The 22,616-nt window shown below is 46.4% G+C and overlaps 1 protein-coding gene across 2 annotated transcripts in view; it reads right to left on the minus strand.

Moving 5' to 3' along the window:
* NIPAL2 (NIPA like domain containing 2) overlaps positions 1-22,616 on the minus strand; it is a 197,190-nt gene that overhangs the window by 63,868 nt on the left and 110,706 nt on the right. For both annotated transcript variants that reach the window (XM_077493087.1, XM_077493086.1), the window contains exon 5: positions 21,053-21,174. In XM_077493087.1, the coding sequence (XP_077349213.1) occupies positions 21,053-21,174 (122 nt within the window). The remainder of the gene's footprint in view (positions 1-21,052; positions 21,175-22,616) is intronic.

Here is a 22,616-nt window from a genome sequence, read left to right on the forward strand (position 1 = left end):
GCCTTCATTAGCTCCATAGTCCTGAATTGTCAGAACAATTTCCCAAATAAAAAAAAAATGCTTGTAGTTATCGATCCCAAATTCACCTCATACATGTATTATGCTATTGTCCAGGTGGTGGGACTACGTGCTACCCCCTAATAATTACCCCGTGGCCGCAAATTCGACCTAAAGGTTTGCGAAATTCGCCTCCCATTGAAGTCAATGGAGCCCGCGGCGAACGGTCGTTTTCGCGAACGTTTGTGCCCGTTCGCGTTTCGCGTTCGCGAAACGTCCCGTCGGAAGTTCGTCCATCACTAATAGTGAGAGCGCTCTCTGCATGTTTACATTGATGCTTGTGCTTTCTTACTTGATGTACGCAGTTTTTACCAAGGGGTCCTTTTATGCATGGGGGGGTTTGTCTTTAATAAATGGTATTATACTATGTGCGGATTCTGTTTGCATTTTATGACAACACTGTGGAACCCCTGCATTTCGAGAAATTTATGGTGATGATGAGGAAATAGGACGTGTCTCTCCGACATTGGGTTGTATTGAATGCCTATTTACCCAGAGGAGTCTGGTGAGTGCGACCCCCAGGGGGAGTGTGCAGCACGCGGTGGATTGTTTCTTGGTTACAGGTGGACTTTGTCTGTACCGTGGAGTCTATGCTCAGAACCATTTCTCCGTTTGAACTGTCTTAATATTTCACTCACCATTCATTAACTGCATTGTGTAGGTATGACTACACATTATGATATTGGACTATTATCATTTTATTATTTTTTTAGCGCTGTTTTAGTAACACTGTTTTCAGTAATTGGACTGTGAATATTTTTACTAACGTTTTGACACACACACACACATTATATATATATATATATATATATATATATATATATATATATATATATATATATATATATATATATATATATATATATCTCCACTGCATACAGTTTAGCTATATCTCACTGCAGGCCGTTCCTGGTGTACCGTTTCTAATATACTGCAGGCAGGCGATTCAGTTAGTTGCAGTGTATTTAACCGCTAGCCGCCCGCCGGCTGTCATATGACGGCCAGGCGGCGCAGCTCTCATTCTGGGAGGGCGTCATATGAAGGCCATCCATTTAAACAGGGAATGTGTGCGATTGTGCGTGCGCATCCCTATTCCTTTGGTGACGGCGTATCACGGAGACACCGCTCGCCACAGAGGGGGGTGAACATTGGTCATGGCCATTTACCACATGATCGGCAGTGATGAAGTCACGGCCGATCACAGACAGTTCCACCCCACTGTGCACGGCGCATGCGTGTGATCCTTTCACAGCCGATCACTAAATATAAACACAGAGCGGAAACTAGCAGTTACAACCTCTTTTCTCCTCACACTGTTTCCGTCACCTGCCACTCATCACACAGCCCATCAGTGACCGTCACCTGCCACCTGTCACACAGCCATCAGCGTCATGTCCAAAAGATTTTATTCTAGTGAGGAGGGGAGGAAGAATGTGTCCCTCCTAAAAGGGCACGGCACTCTGGAAACCAGGCAGCTGCCAGCAACAAGGATTACATCCTCAGGCCCAGTATCAGCGCTGCTGCCAGCAACAGGCCCCAACAACAAGTTCCCAGGCCCAGTACCAGCAATGCCACCAGCGATAGGCCCCAGGAACAAATGCCCAGTACCAGCGCTTCCGCCAGTGATAGGCCCCCCCAGGAACAAATGCCCAGTACCAGTGCTGCCACATCACGCCTGAGTACCAGCACAGGAGATTCAAATCCCCCAACTACTGGAGTGTCACGTCCCCCAAGAGCCAGGGCCTCTACATACATGCCAGATGGTCTTGCAAACCCAAAATGGTTGCCTTCTGACTCAGGATCACCAATTATTCCCCCTTTCACAGCACAGCCAGGTGTGCAGGCCAACAGCGATTGATTTTTTTTTTTTATCTGTTTTTGCCTGACACTTTGCTGCAATTCATTGTTGACCAGACAAATTTATATTCCTGGCAGTATATTGCCAACAGCCCCCAATCATCATATGCCCATCCGTTTGAGTGGAGAGATCTGAATTTGGAGGAGTTTAAAAACTGTTTATGGGCCTCACCATAAACATGGGGCTTACAAAAAAAAATGAAGGACACGCCTATTGGTCCACAAACCCCATCCACCACATGCCCATTTATTCTGCCGTAATGTCCAGGTCCCGATATGACATGATAATGCACTTTATTAATTTTAGTGACAATACCCAGTGCCCTCCTCGCAATCATCCAAATTACGACAAGTTATATAAAATTCGCTCACTGATAAATTTCTTTTCCCAACAATTTGCAGAACTCTATGTCCCTGATCACAATATATGTGTTGATAAGTCCCTGGTACCCTTTGCAGGCCGGCTAGGAATAAAGCAATATATTCCTAGCAAAAGGGCCAGATACGGAGTAAAATTTTACAAGCTCTGTGAGCCACGGGATATCTGTATGCATCCCGCATATATGAAGAAAGATTCCCAGCTCCAGCCTACATGGGCACAACTGGAAAGATTCTATGGGATCTGGTATATACATATACCTTGACAATTTCTACACCAGCCTGCCTCTTTTCAAACACTTATACATCGAAAAAACCCTGGCCTGCGGAACCTCCAGGAAGAATAGGAAGGGCTTTCCACAATCTCTAGCGAACAAAAAGCTGTGAAGGGGGGGGAAAGAGCAACATGGAGTGCTGGCCCTGAGGTCGAAGGATAAAAGGGACGTGCACATGTTGTCCACCATCCATGAGGACACTACAATTGAGGTTCAAAGAAGACAAGGTCCCATTGAAAAGCCAACATGTGTCCAAGATTATAATCTCTACATGGGGGGGGGGGTGGATTTCAATGATCAAATGATTCAGCCCTATTTGTCAATAATGCTGAGTACACACGACCGGATTTCCTGTCGGAATAAACTCCGAAGGTTTTTCCGTCGGAGTTCCGCTAAAACTGACGTGCGTACACACGATCACACCAAAGTTCCGATCGTTAAGGACGCGGTGACGTACAACACGTAGGACAGGACTAGAAAAAGGAAATTTCATTGGAACAGCATACAGATGAGCGGTTTTCCCTATAGAAATTGGTTCTGTCGGAAATATTTAAAAGATGTTCTATTTCTAGGTACATCAGAATTTACATCTAGGTACTTCAGATGAGGCATATACACGAACGGAATATACGATGAAGATTGCGTCTGACTTTTTCTGTCGGACATTCCATTCATGTGTATGCGGCATAAGAAGGTCCCGATTCTGGTACAAGAAGGTAGCAATTTATCTCATCCATTTGGCCATTTAAAATTCCTACGTAATCTACACCAAATCCACGGAAAGCCCCGCTCCCTTCCTAAAATTCATAGAAGCCATCACGTCCCTCATCTATCAACAAAGACTCCCCCCCCCCCCACAAGACCTTCACTCTGATGCTGTTAGCCGACTTCATGAGCACCACTTGCCCTTCCACATTCCACTATCTGAAGCAGGCCGAAGAAGGCAAAAAAAAGAGGTTTTCGAAAAGATACCAGCTACCATTGTCCCCAGTGTACCTCCCAACCTGGCCTTTGCATTGGTGAATGCTTTCAACTTTATCATATATCCCTAAAATATTAGCCCATATTTTTAACCATTTCCATCATCTGTGCTGACCATTTTCCATGCTTCCCCAAATAACCATGCCATTGCCTTCCAAGTGAACTGACCCTAGCCTGTTTTTTGACTATGCCTCTGCCTACTGTTTGGACTGCTTCCATATGAATGGATCCTGGCCTGTTTTGTGAATATGCCACTGCCTACCGTTTGGACTACTTCCACGTGAACTGACCCTGGCCTGTTTTATCAACTACGCTACTGCCTACTGCTTGGACTGCTTGCACGTGAACTGACCTTGGCCTGTTGTATGGACTATGCTTTTGCCTATTGATTGGACTGATGTGTTGCCCTGCTACTGTAGTACACAGGGGTCTCACATATGTGAGGGGCTCCAGAATTGTTTTTCCAGGTGGAGAAAACTATTTTTTTTTCTCCAGGTTTCAGAATTTCTGGATTAGGGTCTGGAGTCAGGAGACTTCATAGAGATTTTGGGTGGGTCGAAGCCTCTAACCCTGTACCCCTGTGCACAGGTCTTACCTGATTGCGGCCCTCAGCCTGCTGCTGACTTACTGCCATCATGCCTCTGCCTGCCGCATGAATGGACCACACCACCACCTGGACTATGCAATTAGCTATAGCAAGAGGTAGTATGTTTATGAAGGTCTGGAGAGCGGTACAATAATGAGTGTCTGCAGGTAACAGTGTACCAGTACTAATATTATGGCTGTGCTGGCTGTCTCTGCCTGGACAATTTCTATGGATTGTGCTGTGCTGAAAATAGACAATACAATATTCCTGGCAGCTGCCTGGATAATTACTATTGCTGTCGCTAAGCACACCCCTGCCTGCTGCCTGGACCAGTGCTCTCCTCTGTGGATACTACTAAAAGCACAGGTATTTTTTATTTTTTTTTACCCTTTCCGCAATAGAATTTATTTTTGATTGTAATTCATGGTATGTACATGCTATGTGTTAGAAATATGAAGGGCCTTCAAAATTATCGGTTGCAATGAAATTATATTTGTCATTTATGCTCCTAGAACGCCTGATGGTGCTACTTCAATGTTGGGCCTCTGCATGTGGCCAGGCTGTGTAAAAGTCTCACACATATGGTATCGCCATATTCAAGAAGAGTAGCAGAATGTACTTTGAGGTGTAATTTGTTGTATGCATATGCTCTGTGAGAGAAATAATCTGTAAATATGACAATTTTGCAAAAAAAAAAAATAATCTTAAATTTTGCAAAGAATTGTGGGGAAAAAACAACAACTTAAAAAAAAACTCACTATGCTGCTTAATGAATACCTTGGAATGTCTACTTTATAAAAAGGGGTCATTTGGGGAGTATTTGTACTTTCTTGACTTGTTAGTGTCTCAAGAAATGAGATAGACCTTCAGTACATCAGGTGTGATCAGATGTGATAATTTTTCAGTGATTGGCACCATAGTTTGTAGACTCTCTAACTTTCACAAAGATCAAATAATTTACACTAATTTGGGTTATTTTTTACCAAAGATATGGGGCAGTATAAATTTTGACCAAAATTTAGGAAGAAAAATTACTAATTTGCAAAATGTTATGACAGAAGAAAAAGGCATTTTTTTTTTCACAAAATTTACGGCCTTTTTTATTTATAGCACAAAAAAAATTAAAAACCCACTAGTGATTAAATACCACCAAAAGAAAGCTCTATTTGTGTGAAAAAAAGGACACACATTTTATAGGAGTGCAGTGTTGCATGACTGAGTAATTGTCATTCAAAGTGTGAGAGCGCTGAAAGCTGAAAATTGGTCTGGGCAGGAAATTGAGGTGGTTAATATATCTATATACAGATAGTAATATCTGTGTGTATATATATATATATATATATATATATATATATATATATCCACTGCATACAGTTTACCTATATCTGACTGCAGGCCATTCCTGGTATACTTCAGGCAGGCAGGTCATTCAGTTAGCTGCAGTGTATTTAATATATGTATACAGTCAGTCTTGTGTGTGTATATATATATATATATATATATACACACACACACACACACACACACACACACACCGTTGTGCAGTACCGTGCACCCCTAGTGCAGTTGCTACTACTTTTCTGGTAGTGTACACAATACAGTACACTCATAGTTGTCAATACACTTCTGTTGGTGTACACAGTAGCGTGCACCCATAGTGCAGTTGTTACTACTTTTCTGGTGGTGTACACAGTACACAATACATACAGTGCACCCATAGTTGCTATTATACTTCTGGTGATGTAAACGAAACCGTGCACCCATAGTGCAGTTGCTACTACTTTTCTGCTGGTGTGCACAATACAGTACACTCATAGTTGTCAATACACTTCTGTTGGTGTACACAGTAGCATGCACCCATAGTGCAGTTGTTACTACTTTTCTGGTGGTGTACACAGTACACAACACATACAGTGCACCCATAGTTGCGATTAGATTTCTGGTGGTATACACAATACTGTGTACCCATAGTGCAGTTGCTACTACTTTTCTGGTGGTGTACACAGTGCACAATACATACAGTGCACCCATAGTTGCTTCTGGTGGTGTACACAATACCATGCACCCATAGTGCAGTTGCTACTCCTTTTCTGGTGGTGTACACAATACAGTACACCCATAGTAGTTATTGTACTTCTGTTGGTGTACACAGTACCTTGCACCCATAATGCAGTTGCTATTACTCTTCTGGTGGTGTACACAATACAGTGTAGTGTGGTGTGGTGTGGTGTTGCAAAGCATAATCCCCATCATGTACGGAAGGCCACCAAGGAGAGGCAGATGCTCACAGGTAGGGATGAGCCGAACACCCCCCGGTTCGGTTCGCACCAGAACTCTCAAACGGACCCCGTGTTCGTAACGAACGTTAGAACCCCATTGAAGTCTATGGGACTCGAACGTTCGAAATGGAAAGTGCTAATTTTAACGGCTAATATGCAAGATATTGTCCTAAAAAGGGTTTGGGGACCTGACTCCTGCCTCAGGGGACATGGGTCAATGCAAGAAAAAGTTTTAAAAAGGGCCGTTTTGGCGGGAGCACTGATTTTAATGACGATTAAAGTGAAAAAAAAAAAAGTGAAATATTCCTTTAAATATGGTGCCTGGGGGGTGTCTGTAGTATGCGTGTGAAGTGCCACGCGTTTCCTGTGTTTAGAACAGTCCCTGCACAAAATGACATTTAACGGAAATAACACCATTTAAAACTGCTTGCGGTTTTAATGTTATATCTGGTTCCTGCAATATGGTTGAAAATCATTCAGAAAAATGGCATGGGTAGCCCTCCCTGCCCATTACCAGCCTATTTGGGTCTTGTACGCATATTAAGGGGAACCCCGTACCCATATTAAAAAAAGGAAATGCGTGTGGCCCCCAGGCCCTATATACTCAGAACAGCAGTATACAGGCGGTGCAAACAAGACAGGGACTGTGTAGGTTTGTTGTGTTAAGTTGAATCTGTTTGTAATTTTCAACTGGTACATTTTTAAAGTGTAGCTCCAGTCAAAAAAACTATTTTTAAGCTTTTTGGAAAACATAGGGAAGGGTTATCACCCCTGTATAATTTGTTTTGTCGTCCATCTTTTTTCATCTCACTTGCTGCTGTCTGATGTTTGTAAGTTGGATGTTTGAAAGTAGGCTCCTGCCCTATATTCTCTGCAGAAATGGCGGAACAAGGTGTTGGTTTTGCCACAACATTGTAAGCCCTCAAAGTGACTCTTGGTGGGCGCTGGAGCGCCCTGCTGTAAACGTTTATATCAAGAATTGTAATTACATGCCATTGTTGAACAGTGGTAGAAAAATTGACCTTTGGTGGTTGTGGTGCTGGTGCCACAACACTATAAGTCCTCACCGTTACTCTGGGTGGGCACAGGAAGGGGCCCTCCTGTGAAATATTATATCAAGAATTGTAATTACATGTCCCTGTTAAACAGGGGCAGAAAAATTGGGCCTTAGGCACTGGTGCCATCACACTGCAACCTCGGCCATATACTCTAGTTTTATTGCAGGAATTAGCCCTGCTGCAAAGCATTGCATCAAAAATTGTAATTAAACGCCCCTGTTAAACAGGGGCAGAAAAATTGGGCTGCTGGCATCACCCAGAACCAAAAATGTTCTTCCAACATATCAGCGGAGGAGGAAGAGGATAGACAATCAACATAACAGGACAGTCACTCAGCATCAGCATAGGCAGTCTTGAAGGGATGTGGTATTTCAAAAAAAATTATTCGGTTACATCAGCTTCAGGTGCTTGGTAGCTGTGGGTGATCCAAGACTGATTCATCTTGATGAAGGTCAGTCGATCAACTGATTCGGTGGACAAGCGCACCCTGTGATCGGTAACAAAGCCACCAGCAGCACTGAAGGTGCGTTCCGAAAGAACGCTGGATGCAGGACAGGCCAGTAGCTCAATTGCATACTGTGCAAGCTCTGGCCAGTGATCCATCCTCAAGACCCAGTAAGCCAGAGGATTTTCAGTGGGAAAGGTGTCCAAGTCTGACCTTGCCCCTAGGTATTCCTGCACCATGTAAATTAGACGCTGGCGATGGGTGCTGGAACCAATCATACCTTGGGGCTGCGGACTAAAAAATTGTCTGAAAGCATCAGTCAGACGGCCACCTTCTCCACCGCTCCTTCTGACTGATGCCTCAGCAACACGTTGTCCAGGACCAGGAGTTTGTGACCTCCCAGTCTCTGGGAACGCGTTGCACAGAGCTTTCTGCAAGGCCTCCCGGAGATGTCTCATCCTCTGCTCCCTCTGCGATGGCAAGATAAGGTCGGCAACCTTACCCTTGTACCGTGGATCAAGGAGAGTGGCCAGCCAGTAATGGTCCCTCTCCTTGATCCGAAGAATACGAGGATCCTTCCGCAGGCTTTGCAGGATCAGGGAGGCCATGCAGCGTAGGTTAGCTGAGGCATTCGGTCCGGAGTCCTCTGGGTCACTAAGGACAAAATGATCCGCAGCTACCTCCTCCCAGCCACGTACAAGTCCACGTGTTTCTTGGGACTGTAAATCATCCCTATAAGACTGCTGCTGCTGATGCTGATGCTGAGTGCCAGCCTCCACCTCCATGCTGACACAATCATCCTCCTCCTCCTCTTCCTCCTCCTCACCCTCTTCCTGTGTGATGGGTGGCACAGCAGGAACACTGTCTGGATAAAGGGGGCCTTGAGAGGCAAGGAAGTCCTCCTCTTGCTGCCTCTGTTCTGCCTCAAGTGCCCTGTCCATTATTCCACGCAGCGTATGCTCCAAGAGGTGGACAAGAGGTACAGTGTCACTGATGCATGCACTGTCACTGCTCACCATCCTTGTGGCCTCCTCAAACGGTGACAGGACAGTGCATGCATCCCTGATCATGCCCCACTGGCGTGGTGAGAAAAAACCAAGCTCCCCTGACCCTGTCCTGGTGCCGTAGTCGCACAGGTACTCATTGATGGCCCTCTGCTGCGTGTGCAGCCGCTGCAGCATGGCCAATGTTGAGTTCCATCTGGTGGGCATGTCACATATAAGGCGGTTCTTGGGCAGGTTCAACTCCTTTTGGAGCTCAGCCAGCCGAGCACAGGCATTAAATGATCGGCGGAAATGCACACAGACTTTCCTGGCCTGCTTCAGGACATCATGTAAGCCGGGGTACCTGCCCAAGAACCGCTGCACCACCAGGTTAAGGACGTGAGCTACACAGGGCACATGGGTCAGTTGTCCCTGTCGGAGGGCAGAGAGGAGGTTGGTGCCATTGTCGCAAACCACCATTCCTGGCTTAAGCTGGCGTGGCGTCAACCACCTCTCGGCCTGCCCCTGCAGAGCTGACAAAACATCCGCCCCAGTGTGGCTCCTGTCCCCCAAACAAACCAGCGCAAGCACGGCATGGCATCGTTTTGCCTGCGTACTTGCGTAGCCCCTGGAACGCCTACGGAGCACCGCTGGTTCTGAGGACAGAGCACTGGAAGAGGCCATGGAGGAAGAAGAAGAGGAGGGGGTGGAGGAGAGAGGTGTGTCACAACCAATAGTAGCATTTTGGAGGCGTGGTGGCGGAACAACCTCCAACACTACTGCACCTTGTCCTGCATCCTTCCCAGCAGCCAGAAGAGTGACCCAATGGGCCGTGAAAGACAGGTAACGTCCCTGTCCATGCCTGCTGGACCATGAGTCAGCGGTAATATGCACCTTACCGCTGACCGCCCTGTCCAGCGAGGCAAGGACATTGCCTTCCACATGCCGGTAGAGAGCCGGAATCGCCTTCCGTGAGAAAAAGTGGCGTTTGGGGACCTGCCACTGAGGAACCGCACATTGTACAAACTCACGGAAGGGGGCCGAGTCTACCAACTGAAAAGGCAGCAGTTGAAGTGCTAGCAATTTAGCCAAGCTAGCATTCAACCACTGGGCATGTGGATGGCTGGGAGTAAATTTCTTCCGCCGGTCCAGCAGCTGGGGCAGGGACATTTGCCTGCTATAATCGGACGTGGATGTACCACTAGCAGAGTTCCCGAAAGCACTTGGCTGTGACACACCTAATTCTACACCTTCATTCCTCTCAGAGCAGGTTTCAGAGAGGACTGAAGGTCTAGTGGGGTTGGAGATGCCAGCTGATGAGGAGCAAGGAGAGGTCCGCTTTGTTCTTTGGTGTGGGTCTTTGAGGTACGCTTGCCAACGAGCTGCATGGCAGGTCAACATATGTCTGGTCAAGCATGTGGTGCCCAAGCGGCTGATGTTTTGGCCACGTGAGATACGCTTGAGACATATGTTGCAAATAGCAGCGGTGCGATCTGATGCACTCGTCTCAAAAAAGGCCCACACCAAAGAACTTTTAGAATAACGCGCAGAGGAAGCGCTCTGCGCAGGCGGAGCTCTGCGGTGTGATTCAGTCGGTGTGCTGCCCCTAAGCTGGCCCCCGGAGGGCATCCTGCCTCGTTGGACATGTGCCTCCTCCTCCTCCTCCTCCCTCCTTCCAGGCACCCACGTGGAGTCAGTGCCCTCATCCTCCCCTCCCTCTTCATCGCTGTAGCAAACCTGGCAGTATGCTGCAGCTTGTGGAACATGACTGCCAGATTGCTGTGCTTCTTGAGCATCCTCTCTCTCTGCGCTCACGCTACTGCCTTCCTCTAGCTGAGTGTCATCATCAGAGCCCACCAAACACTGGGCATCCTCCTGGAGCATGTACCCAACACTGTGCTCAAAGAGTTCAGGAGACTCCTCAGGAGGACGTGGTGGGTCTAGGGAAGGAGTCACTGATGATGACATTGAGAGGAGGGAAGACGATGCGTTGGCAGCTGCTTTGCTACTACCCTGAGACTGGGTGAGAGAGGATGAGGAGGATGAAGAGGGCTTGGTCATCCACTCTACCAAGTCGTTGGCATGTTGCGGTTCAACATGTCCAGCTGCAGAAAAGAAGGACAAGCATGTCCCATGGCCACGTGCTGATGACAATGCACCGCGTCCACGACCAGCACTGTTGTCTCTAGACACAGAGCCTGCTTGCCCTCTTTTATCGGCTCGCGCCTGTCTGCCTCTCCTTGCTGGCCTTCCAGACATGGTAATGGCCTGAAGGGAGTTGGGTAAAACAGTAGTTGGGTAGTTTATATTGTGCTGTAGGCACACAACACCCACTAACTCCTGCAGATGCCTTTTTTATAGAACAGCAGATTTAAAGGGGTATATACAGATGTATACTGTGCTGTGCTGGAAGCACACACAACTTCCAATAACTCCTGCAGATGACAATTGGGCCCAAATAGAGAACAGCTATGTAGGTGGATTATAACGGTATGTACTGGGTACAGAGCACGCAGACAGCACGCACTATCTCCTGAGTGACACTACTGACTGCAAGCGCTATTATTAAAGATGGACCACTAGCTATATAGGTGAGGTGAATATCACGGTGTATACTGCGGTCAGGGCATGCAGACAATAACCAGAAAACAGCAGAGTTAAAGGGGTATATACAGATGTATACTGTACTGTGCTGTGCTGGAAGCACACACAACTTCCAATAACTCCTGCAGATGACAATTGGGCCCAAATAGAGAACAGCTATGTAGGTGGATTATAGCGGTATGTACTGGGTACAGAGCACGCAGACAGCACGCACTATCTCCTGAGTGACACTACTGACTGCAAGCGCTATTGTTAAAGATGGACCACTAGCTATATAGGTGAGGTGAATATCACGGTGTATACTGCGGTCAGGGCACGCAGACAATAACCAGAAAACAGCAGAGTTAAAGGGGTATATACAGATGTATACTGTGCTGTGCTGTGCTGGAAGCACACACAACTTCCAATAACTCCTGCAGATGGCAATTGGGCTCAAATAGAGAACAGCTATGTAGGTGGATATAGTGGTATGTACTGGGTACAGAGCACGCAGACAGCACGCACTAACACTACTGACTGCAAGCTCTATTATTAAAGCTAGATCACTAGCTATATAGGTGAGGTGAATATAGTGGTGTATACTGCGGTCAGGGCACAGACAGTAACCACTACACAAGAGCAAGATCGTAAATCAGCCAAAAACGATTGGTGTGCAACTGTGTTGAAGGTACACAGAACACCCACTGCTTCAGATGCTAACTAACACACTACACGAGGCCGCCTCAAAGGCGGCCTTATATAGTGTGGGGCGTGCACTACACAGCCTGAGCTATGATTGGCCACAGGCAGGATGCCTGTGGCCAACCATGGCTCTCCTCGCTGCTGGCGCTGCGATTGGCCAAGCATGCGGGGTCACAGTGCATGCTTGGCCAATCTTGAGCCAGCAATGCATTGCGCCATCGCAGTGCATTGTGGGCCACACGAATTTTGCCGCGAACGGCCCAAACGTTCGGAATTCTGCGAACGCACGAACACTCGAGTCGACTCGAACACGAAGCTCATCCCTACTCACAGGCCACTAAAAGAGGGCAAGCAAGCTCTGCATCTACAGTCCACAATGCTGGTCATGGACATGGTGCATCTTCTACAGGTGGCTGTGGGGCACGCTTGTCCTTTTTTCTGCTGCTGGGACAGAACACACAACACTAACTCCTCACAGATACTCTTGTTGGGCACAGGAACAGGCCCTGCTGTGAAATATTAGATCAGCAAGTGTAATTACATGCCCCTGTTAAACAGGGACAGAAAAATTGGGCATTAGGCAGTGGTGGTGGTGCCCTAAACCAAAAATATTGTTGGAAGCTAGCATCATCAAGATTGAGGAGGAATAGTATAGTCGCTCAGCACAGGCAGTCTTCAAGTGATCCCACATCCATAGAAAAATCATTAAGTTACATCAGCATCAGGTGCTTGATAGCTGCTGCTGATCCAAGACTGATTCATTTTTATGAATGTGAGTCTATGAAGGGAGTCTGTGGACAAGCGCACTCTATGATCGCTTACAAACCCACCAGCAGCACTGAATGTGCGTTCAGAAAGAACGATGGATGCAGGACAGGCCAGTAGATCAATTGCATATTGAGCTAATTCTGGCCAGTGGTCCATCCTCAAGACCCAGTAACTCAGTGGTTGCTCAGTTGGAAAGGTCTCCAAGTCTGCTCTTGCCCTTAGATATTCCTGCACCATGTAATGCAGACGCTGGTGATGGTTGCTTGAACCAATCAGACCTTGGCGCTGAGGACTGAAAAATTGTCTAAAGGCATCGGTCAGCCGGACACCTTCTCCACTGTTCTTCCTCTGACTGAACAAAGCTGCCATGGTTATGCAGTAATCTATCTCTCCTCCATGTGTCCACCTTTAGAGGCCAGCCTCTCTCACCTGGCTACTTAAATAATCGCTCTTCAAAGCATGGCTCCACCCCAGTCCCTATCGGGGAACTCTATATTAACCAGTGCACTGCAAGCCTGCCTTGCTGATCAACCTTTGTGTGTTTAGCTTCTGTGTGCATCTTGCTGTGTCTATGCCTGATTACAGTTACCGATCTTGGATTGTTCTCAACTATCGCTGCCTGCTTGTGACCCCGACCTTTGGCGTGTTCTAGGTTTATCCTTGTCTGCTAGTTGCCCAGACCTTTGGCTTATTCCCTTACTATCTCTGACCTCCTGTAGCCTACTATGGGTGTGAGCTGGGAGACCCTGGGGGTCACGACCCGGAGCCAGTTGCAGCCCAGTGGATCCTCACCACTAGAGGCTCTGGTGAACACCTGCTGGCTCTTAGACTCCGCTCCCTGGGGAATCTTACACTCTAACCCCTGTGGGATCCGTGTTGGTGTTCCAGCGAACCTGCCTTCCTTAACCACCTAGACTCCCCTCCGCAGCAGTCAGCCGTAGGGTCCACTACCTCTGGCCTCAGGTGACCTGACAGAAGCCTCAGAAAGACGTTGTCCAGCACCAGGAAATTGTAACCTCACAGGGTCTGGACAAGCATTGCACAAACCTTTCTTCAAGGCCTCCTGAAGATGTTTCATCCTCTGCTCCCTCTACAAAGGCAAGATGAGTTCTGCAACCTTACCCTTGCAATGTGGATCAAGAAGGGTTGCCAGCCAGTAATGATTCCTTCTCTTTGATACCAAGAATCCTAGGGTCCTTACACTGCATGGGCTCCCTGATTCTGCAAAGTCTGTGAAAGTATGCAGAGGCACCCGATTTTGAGTCCTCTGGGTCACTAAGGATCATATGATCCATAACAACCTCCTCCTAGCCATGTACAACTCCTTGGGTTTCTGGGGACTGAAAACCATCCCTTAAAAGACTGCTGCTGAGTGTTATCCTCCACATCCATGCTGACTCAATCATCCTCCTCTTCTTCCTGTGTGTTTGGCGGGCCTGCAGGAATACTATCTGGTTAAAGGGAGCCTTGAAGGGTAAGGATGTCCTCCTGCTCCTCCCGCTGTTCTGCCTCAAATGCCCTGTCCATTATTCAATGAAGTGTGTGCTCCAACAGGAACACAAGAGGGACCGTATCACTGATGTATGCATTGTCACCGCACACCATCCATGTGACCTCAAATGGTGACAGGACAGTGCATGCATTCTTGATCAGTAGCCACTGGCATGGTGAAAAGAAGCCAGGATCCCCTGACCCCGTCCTGGTGCCATACTCACACAGGTACTCATTGATGGCCCTTTGCTGTGTGAACAGCCGCTGCAGCATTGCCAACATTGACTTCCACCTGGTGGACATGTCACAAATGAGGCGGTTGGTGGGCAGCTTGCATTCCCTTTCAATGTCAGCCAGCCAAGCGCTGGCATTGTATGACCATTGGAAATGACCACAGACTTTTCAGGTCTGCCTCAGGAGATCTTGTAAGCATGGGTACCTGCTCAAGAAACACCGCAGCACCAAATTCAGGATGTGTGGCAAACATGGAACATGGGTCAAGTGCCCCTGTCGGAGGGTGGAGAGAAGGTTGGTGCCATTCTTGCATGCAACCATTCCTGGCTGAAGACGGCATTGCGTCAACCACCTCTGTCACTTACCTGACACAGGAGCCAGTGAAGTCACTGCTGTCCCCTGTAGTCTGGCGCATCCATCTTCTCGGTGGGTCCTCGCTGCTCCGCCGCTGTTATTTGGCGAAGCCGCGATGACGTAACTCCGGCGCATGCGCACGGGAGCCGCCACGCACGGCATCTTCGTCGTTGACGGTGCCGCACTCAGTGCGCCTGCGCGCCGCTGTCTACGGAGCATGCGCCGTAGACAGAAGTGCATGTTTTTCGGCAAATATCTCCTAAACCTGTAGGTAAAAGTGTGTTGTAAGGGTTTACAACCACTTTAAAGTAGCACAGTGCTGAATAGCATAAAATGGTCTGGCCATAAAGGGGGTAAAACCTTCAAGAGCTGAAGTGGTTATAAATACACCTGAAAGTACAATTCAAGCATGTATCTTCAAACACAGCTTTGTAAACGCTGCTCTCCAAAGTGCAAGTTTCCCAGATTGAGGTCATATGCTATCTGAACTAACAAAATTCTCTGGAATAGAGTTGCTGTCTCGGTGGACTTGTTGGGAGACATATGCCTAAGATTTAAAAAGTGTGTTTACTCCCTATGTCCATGATGGGGACATGGAATTAAACTGTACGCAAAGCCAAAACGTTTTTAAGTTTTGGACAGAATGGTCCGGGGTCAGGTTTTTACTGCTGGCTATATTGAGGATATATATATAAACACTTGTCCTGGTTATGATTAGTGTCAACACTAAATGTGAAGGAAAATCTAAAATTGTGAGTCGTGGCCAAAGCAGAAAAAGAGGAGCTGTCTTCCAATAGAGAGATTACTATAGGGTATAAGAGGTGACAGGGTTTTAGACATTCCCTACTTTAACTATAATGAAAAAAAGTTTCAGCTTTAGAAACGTTTAAAGCAGTACTAAAGTAAAAAAACTTTTCTTGCTTTTAGGTGCCTTTGCAATGGCGCAAACTCATGTGGCATTGGCTTAAAGTAGAGCTATACAAAAACGAATTAGGCCTTTGAGAACGTCCATGACGAAACGGGTAAGGCGGAGCCACGGTCGCTAGTAGGGAGCCTGGAACGCAGTTGAAGCGCACGCTGCGAACCAGCCCCTTTATATGCTGTTTTTGACCATAGTTTATAGAACTATAGGCAAAACTTTTTTCCTCATTTTGGATAGCAAAAGGGAGGGTTATAACCCCTGTCAGATTTTTTTTTTGCCATCTGTGTTCCCCTACGGAGATTTCCCTTCACTTCCTGTCCCGTAGCCAAACAGAAAGTGAAAAGAAATCCCTACAAATTAAGGGAGTTCCTTAAGGACCCCCAGGGCACTAGAATTTGTGTCCCCATTGGAAGATTTTTATCTCTATTACTATTTTGAGGACAACCTAAAATTTGAAAATGTCTTTTACTTTCACTTTCAAGGATAATGGTAAAGAGGACAAATAGAGAGAGTGAATCTCCCTAACAGGAGCACAGACAGCAATAAAAACGGACAGCCCTTCTAATCCTTCGCCACTCTATCCAAAATAAAAAAATAAAAGTTTTGTGTTTACTTATACTTTAAGCAGATGTTGAAATTCGTGCATGTGCAATGCTCTCTGCACGCACGGACACAGAGTGCCATGGATCCAGAGAGTCCTGTGCTACGATGGTGACTCATAAATGCTTACTAGCACACTATAGGAAACTGTAGGGGGGCTTTTTTATATTTAGTTTTAAAATTGCTTTCATCCTAGTCATTTTAAAAAGTGTAAGGCCCCCTTCACACTGGCAGAGTCTGCCAACTCAGCAGGGAATCACTCCACTGATCCCCGCTGAGCAGGTGGAAGACAGATCCCAGTCCACTGCCCTCTATGGGCTGTCGGATGGAAACGGACCGCCTGAGATCCAGCGGTGGCCGGTCCATAAGGGATGCCACCCTCCTAATCTCCATGAGCTGCCCCCTAATCTCCATCTGGGTCGCTGGACTCATAGGCTTCTACAAGTTAGTTTTTTTTTGACCACATGATTAGTGCCTGAGGCTCTAATTGGCTTCAAAAAGTTTGGGCCTCATTGTGACATTAGTGAATCAATATTCACTATTGGCTTCAGGCTTCTCCTCCTGGCCAATCAGGACAGGAGGCAGATTTTAAGACCGGATTAGCCGGGGAAGCCGCGACTTGGATGGGGTAAGTGCAGACCTAATGAGACTGGGGGGGGGGGGGGGTTTGTTTGCAAAATTGGAGCACCAGTTGCCACCGCTGGGATCCCCATCTGTCTGTTTTTAGCAGACAACACCGGATCAGATGTCAGTGGGTATCAACGGACACAAATGTCCATTGAGATCCACTGCTCCATAGAGAGCAATGGATGGTCTGCCTGAAAAAAATGACATTCGGACCCGACCGGTCAGTCGGTGTGAAAGGGGCCTAAAGGAAATAAAAGTTTTGGCTGCCTTGAAAGATTAGAAAAATATTTAACCACTTCAATACAGGGCACTTGGACACCTTCCTGCCCAGACCAATTTTGAGCTTTCAGCGCTGTTGCACTTTGAATGACAATTGCGCGGTCATGCTACACTGTACCCAAATGAAATTTTTATAATTTTTTTCCCACAAATAGAGCTTTCTTTTGGTGGTATTTGATCACCTCTACGGTTTTTATTTTTTTGCGCTACAAATAAAAAAATACCGAAAATTTGGAAAAAAAAATGTTTTTTTTTGTTTCAGTTTCAAAACTTTTAAATAAGTACGTTTTCTCCTTCACTGATGGGCACTGATGGGGCTACACTGATGGGCACTGATAAGGCGGCACTGATGGGCACCAATGAAGTGGCACTGATGAGGTGGCATTGATGGACACTGATAGGCGGCACTGATAGGCGGCACTGATAGGTGACACGGATGGACACTGATAGGTGGCACAAATTGGCATGGATGGGCAGCAGAGATGGGCATGGATAGGCGGCACAGATGGGCATGGGTGGGCACTGATAGGCGGCACAGGTGGGCATGGGTGGGCATGGATGGGCGGCACAGATGGGCATGGATAGGCGGCACAGATGGGCATGGATAGGCGGCACAGATGGGCATGGATAGGCGGCACAGATGGGCATGGATAGACGGCACAGATGGGCATGGGTGGGCACTGATAGGCGGCACAGGTGGGCATGGGTGGGCACTGATAGGCGGCACAGGTGGGCACTCATAGGCGGCACAGGTGGGCACTCATAGGCGGCACAGGTGGGCACTCATAGGTGGCATTGGTGTTATACTGTACTAATGGATGCCAATCAGTGATGCCCATTGTGGGCACTGATTGGCATCCATTATGGGCACTGATTGGCATCCATTGTGCTGACTGGCATCCCTGGTGGTCTAGGGAGGATTACCTTTTCCCTGGTGGTCTGGTGGCGTCCCTGGTGGTCCAGTGTAGGCATCCTCGGGGGGGGCTGTGCTGATAATCGATCAGCACAGACCCCCCCTGTCAGAGGAGCAGCCGATCGGCTCTCCTCTACTCGCGTCTGACAGACGCGAGTGAGGAAAAGCCGATCACCGGCTCTTCCCATTTACACTGTGATCAGCCGTGATTGGACACGGCTTATCACGTGGTAAAGAGTCTCCGTCGGAGACTCTTTACCGAGATCGTAGTTGCCGGGTGTCAGACTGACACCCCGCAACAACAATCGCCGCGATCCGGGGGGCGCGCAGCGGCTCATAATCCTGAGGACGTCATATGACATCCGGTCAGGATTATGAAACCACTTTGCCACCGTCAATTTGTAATAGGGCGGGCGGCAAGTGGTTAACAACAGATTTCCAAAATGTTATCCCTAAAATTCTTCAGGGCCCTGGGAAATTAAGTTTCCCAATGAAAAAACTTTTTATTTATTTTTATTTATTTTTTAGACAGTGGGCAAAATACACAGATTAATTCCCAGTGTTACAGTTTGTCAATTGTGAGAGATTAATTTTTATGCTTGCATTTTTATTTTTTATTGCAGCAATAGCATAATGAAGTCAGCACCACTCTATGCACCAATATACTGTGAATGAATGGTGCCAGGATGACGTCTCTCTAGTGGGTAGAGCCATGACACCCTGCGTTCACAGTAGAACCCTCAGACCCCTTTCACACCAGGGCATTTTGCAGGCGCTATAGCGTTAGAAATAGCACCTGCAATCCGCCCTAAAAAAGCTGCACCATTGTTTGTAGTGTGAAAGCCCGAGGGCTTTCACACTACAGCGGTGCGCTGGCAGGACATCAGGGAAAAGTCCTGCCAGCAGCTTCTTTGGAGCGGTGTGTTTACTGCTCCTCCACCGCTGCTCCCCATTGAAATCAATGGGGCAGCGCTGTAATACCGCCGGCAAAACGCTGCTATTGCGGCGTATTGCCGGTGGTTTTAACCCTTTCTCGGCCGCTAGCGTGGGGTAAAAGCACCCCACTAGCCACTAAAAATAGTGGCGTTTTACTGCCCACACTATGGGCGGTTTGGTGTGAAAGGGGTCTCAGTATTCCAGGGTGAATAACACTAGGTTTAACCCCTTCCCGCCGAGCATACGCAGATGTGCGTACTCAGCTTCCGGGGGTTATACCGGGATGATGCCCGCACCTGCAGGCATCCTCCCGGTACCGTTTTTTAGAGCGGGCAATTGGCTTTCCAGCCATAACAACTGATGCAGCTAAAAGCAGCTCGGCTGTTATGCCGGAGGAGCGGGAGGAGACATCCCCCCTCCCGCCGCTCTTACCGGGGCTCCCGTTCAATCGGGAGCACCGATCGCACATCTGCCGCTTCCAGCGGCTAGGGAGGGACTGGAATGAAGCCGTGAGCGGCTTCATTCCAGTCTCCTAATTGTAAACACAGAAGCGATGTCATGACGTCACTTCCCATTTACTCGGCTGCCAATGGCGCCCGATTTAAAAAGAAATGCACTATTCAGAATCGCCGAAAATGCCAATCTGAATAATTTGAAGTGTAAAGGAGGGATCGAGGGTCTTTTAGACCCCCGATCCCTCCATAAAGAGTACCTGTCACCACCTATTACTGTCACAAGGGATGTTTACATTCCTTGTGACAGCAATAAAAGTGATCAAATTTGCTTTTGTTTTTTAAACTATTTATTCATTTTAAAATAAATAAATAAGAAAAACATTTGTTTTTATAAAGCCCCCCCCCCCCTGCGAGCTCATGCAGCAAAGAAAACACATACGGAAGTCGCGCACGCATATGTAAACGGTGTTCAAATCGCACATGTGAGGTATCGCCGCAATCGTCAGAGCGAGAGCAATAATTCTAGCAGTAGATCTCCCCTGTAACTCTAACCTGGTAACCGGAAAAAAAAATTTAAGCATTGCCTATTGAGATTTTTAGGTACCGTAGTTTATTATAAAGTGTGACATGTTTGGTATCTATTTACTCGGTGTAACATTATCTTTCACATTTTGCAAAAAAATTGGGCTAATTTTACTTTTTCCTTTTTTTAAAATTCATGAAAGTGTCCCTTTTCCCAAAAAGTTGCGTTTAAAACACAGCTGCGCAAATACTGTGTGACATAAAATATTGCAACAATCGCCGTTTTATTCTCTAGAGTCTCTGCTTAAAAAATATATATAATGTTTGGGGGTTCCAAGTAATTTTCTAGCAAAAAATATGGATTTTAACTTGTAAACACCAAATGTCAAATATAGGCTTAGTCATGAAAGGGATAATTCACATTATTCACATAATTCAGCCTAGTAGACTAAGGGCAAAGAGGTACTGTGGAGGACTGCTCCAGATTACAGCTGAACATTGCAGCCGGAGGGTTTTTTATTTTTTTATTTTTTTAATAGCACAGGGACATTATAAAAAAAAAAAAAGAAAGAAATAAAAGAAAAAAAAAAGTTTATCCTGGAGTTTTGAGGATTCTAAAAACTACTATAAATAACATATATATTATGCATGAGACTTGCTTCAATACATTTTAATTTAAAATGTTCAAAATTCTGATTTGTCATTATTATTAATATTTTTTTTTATTTTTAATAACAATAATAAAAAATAAATAAAAAGAAACTTACCAAGTAAATTAAGAACTGCCAGCTCATAATATATCGCTGTACTTTCAATGCTGTTATATCCTGAGATACATTCGGTGAAAATGTCACCAGAAGATATGTTCCCGTTACTGCTAAGGCCCCACCTGTCAAAGCAAACAAGAATTTTAGAAAAATAGATTAAAAAAATAAATAAAAAAAAAAAGACATCTGGCTTTTGCTGTTCACCTCAGAGTAGTTCAGCACTATACACAAAATAATCTATGGAGTATATACTGTTTTAGTGTAGTTGTGGTTCAAGCCCAAACTGTTTAAGGGGTTCTTTACTGTAAGAGCAGTAAGGATGTGGAGCTCCCTTCCACAGTTGGTGGTGTTAGCAGGGAGCATAGGTTTTTAGATGTGTTTTTAGCAGGTGTAATGTACAGAGATATAGAAAAAAGTAGTCACACACAAACAACGAGTTTCCGTTGGATGATCTGGTATCCTTACCAACCTTACTATGTAACTTTAAAGAACAGGAGACAATCCCCCCCATGTGTCCCCAGGTACTTGGATAAATCTGACCATAACATCTTTTCCAATGTGGCCTCATAATCTTCAAGGTGTGTTTAAGGTGGTCAGCTGAGACTAAAATTAAATTATTTGACCTCAACACCAAATGATATGTCTGGTGGAAATCCAATACAGCTTACTATCCAAATAACACCATTTCTACAGTAGAGCATGGAGGTGGTAAAATCCTGTTATGGGGGGGGGGGGGGGGGCATTTCTCTGCAGCAGGGACATGGGCACTTGTCAGGATAGAAGGAAAAATGGATGGGGCAAAATACTGTCAAATTCTTGAGGAAAATCTGCTTCCCTCTGCCAGAAAGTTGTCAATGGGAAGAAGGTTTACCTTCCAACATGAGAATGACCTAAAGCACACAGCAAAAATTACCACATATTGGTTGAAGGAGAAAAATGTGAATGGCCTAGTCAGAGCCCAGACTTAAAGCGGAGTTCCAGCCTGGGTAAAAAAAAATAAAAAGTCAGCAGCTACAAATACTGTAGCTGCTGACTTTTAATATTAGGACACTTACCTGTCCAGGGATCCCGATAGACAGCGAACTTCTGATAGATGGCGCCAGGGTGCAGTCTCCCAGAGGTGGGGCCAGGTACCTGTCAAAAACAGGTACCCCCCCCCGGAAAGGTGTCAAATGTGGCATCGGGGAGGGGGCAGACCAGCGGAGCTTCCACTTTTGGTGGAACTCCGCTTTAAACTACATTGAAAATCTGTGGAATGACTTGAAGACTGCAGTCCACAAATGGTCACCATCAAATTTAACTGAACTTGAGCAGTTCTGGAAAGAAGAATGGCGAATATTGCAAAGTCTAGATGTGAAAAGTTAGTAGAGACATGTCCTTACAGAGGAAAGACTGTAATTAAAGAAAAAGGTTATTCAACAAAATACTGACATAAGGGTGGGGGGGAGGTGATCCTTTTTCCAACTCCGTGATCCTGTTTTTTTTTTTTTTTTTTTTCCTGACATGTTGGGGTTATAGCTTTTCACTTCTACGTTATAAGTCTGCACTAGTAAATACAGCTGGA

Source organism: Lithobates pipiens, unplaced genomic scaffold (genome assembly GCF_037356315.1).
Source record: "Lithobates pipiens isolate NorthernLeopardFrog02 unplaced genomic scaffold, aLitPip1_a1.2 Scaffold_19, whole genome shotgun sequence".
In the NCBI taxonomy this organism is placed as follows: domain Eukaryota; kingdom Metazoa; phylum Chordata; class Amphibia; order Anura; family Ranidae; genus Lithobates; species Lithobates pipiens.